This window comes from Lithobates pipiens, unplaced genomic scaffold, assembly GCF_037356315.1.
Source record: "Lithobates pipiens isolate NorthernLeopardFrog02 unplaced genomic scaffold, aLitPip1_a1.2 Scaffold_41, whole genome shotgun sequence".
Classification (NCBI taxonomy): Eukaryota; Metazoa; Chordata; class Amphibia; order Anura; family Ranidae; genus Lithobates; species Lithobates pipiens.
The window spans coordinates 7,796,865-7,798,322 of NW_027507861.1; the positions used below are offsets into that span (position 1 = coordinate 7,796,865).

Here is a 1,458-nt window from a genome sequence, read left to right on the forward strand (position 1 = left end):
TGTGTAGTAAACTAGCTCATGTTAATTAGGTTTCTGGTTACAGTTGTATTGTAACAAATTCACCGATAACTGTAATGCAGAGAAAAATATTGCAATTTTGTAGATGTTCATTGAAGACAATTTTTAGAAATGGACTTCTCTATCAATGGGCTACATTGTAAACAGAGCGCACCATGAGAAGGTTAAGTGAGGATGAGGGGACTTATGCCATATTGTCATTTTACATTTGGTCCAATAAGTGGGTTTGAATCATCAGTCTCAGCATTTTGTTTGTTTAACTGGTAAATCTTTCTTCTTCCCCCAGTATTTACGTATATTGCTCTTGATCCCCTCCATCCGTAGACCATAGATAAACGGATTGACCATTGCCGAGAATAGAAAGTAGATGGCACTGCAGATATTCTGAAGGTCGTAGGAAGTGGAGTTCCCCGGCAGGTACAGAACGGAGATTAAGAATCCTGAGGAGTAGATGAGGACGACCACCACCAGGTGGGTGCTACAGGTATGAAGGACTTTATACCGAGCCATTCCCACCGCAATCCTAAGGACAGTGTGAAGAACTTTCAGATAAGAAATTAGGATGATGGGGATGTCACAAAACATCATGAGAGTCCTTATCACCAATCCTGCAACCTGGGCTCTGGACTCTTCACACCCCAGGCTGAAGAGCATCATGCTTTCACAATGGAAGTGAGGGATGATATTGGACCTGCAATAACGGAGACGTGCAGCTGTAATGACCAGAGGAAGGACAACAAAGCTATAACGAATCACTCCATTGACTGCCGAGTGAACAATTACATGCTTGACTACAATCTCCTGGTAATGTAGTGGCTGGTTGATGGCTAGGTACCTGTCTATAGCCATGAGGAGCACAATTGTGGACTCGGCCATGATGCTGGAATATACAGTAAATATCTGCACCAAACAGCCAGCCAAGGTGATCTGGTTAAAGCCAAACAGTCCTAGAAGCATCTTGGGTGTGATGGCCGTGGTGTACACAACATTGGTGGCCAAGAGAGAAAAGATGAGTGTGTACATCGGAGTGTGTAGACTTTTCTCCAACACAATGACCAACATAACCACAGAATTACCACTTAGAATCACCGCGTATATGAAGGAGAAGGGGAGAGCGAGGAGAGGTCGGTACTTTGTGACTCCGGGAAACCCAAAGAGTATAAACTCCATGTGAGAGAAGGACGAGGTCTTATTATGTCCCGGATGATCCATTTCTGTTCTGGAAAGCAGAAATTAAAAATCAGATCAATGACAAACAGCAAATCATTTATGGACAATCCGAGTTACAATGGAAGAACTACACCCTGGCCATTTATTTCATTATAAGGTACCTTGAAAAAGTATTCATACCCCCGATATTCCCCACATTTTGTTACAACCAAAAACCTAAACGTATTTTATTGGGATTTTATGTGATGGACCAACACAAAGTGTCACATA

The 1,458-nt window shown here is 42.5% G+C and overlaps 1 protein-coding gene across 1 annotated transcript; it reads right to left on the bottom strand.

Moving 5' to 3' along the window:
• Positions 1-258: 258 nt before the first annotated feature.
• LOC143956776 (olfactory receptor 52Z1P-like) lies at positions 259-1,230 on the bottom strand. Its single transcript, XM_077466954.1, has one exon. The coding sequence runs from the start codon at positions 1,228-1,230 to the stop codon at positions 259-261; it is 972 nt and encodes a 323-aa protein (XP_077323080.1).
• Between the last annotated feature and the right edge of the window lie 228 nt (positions 1,231-1,458).

What these genes read in the sequence shown, in the direction of transcription:
- LOC143956776 (XM_077466954.1), bottom strand. Translation starts at nt 1,230, where the DNA reads ATGGATCATCCGGGACATAATAAGACCTCGTCCTTCTCTCACATGGAG.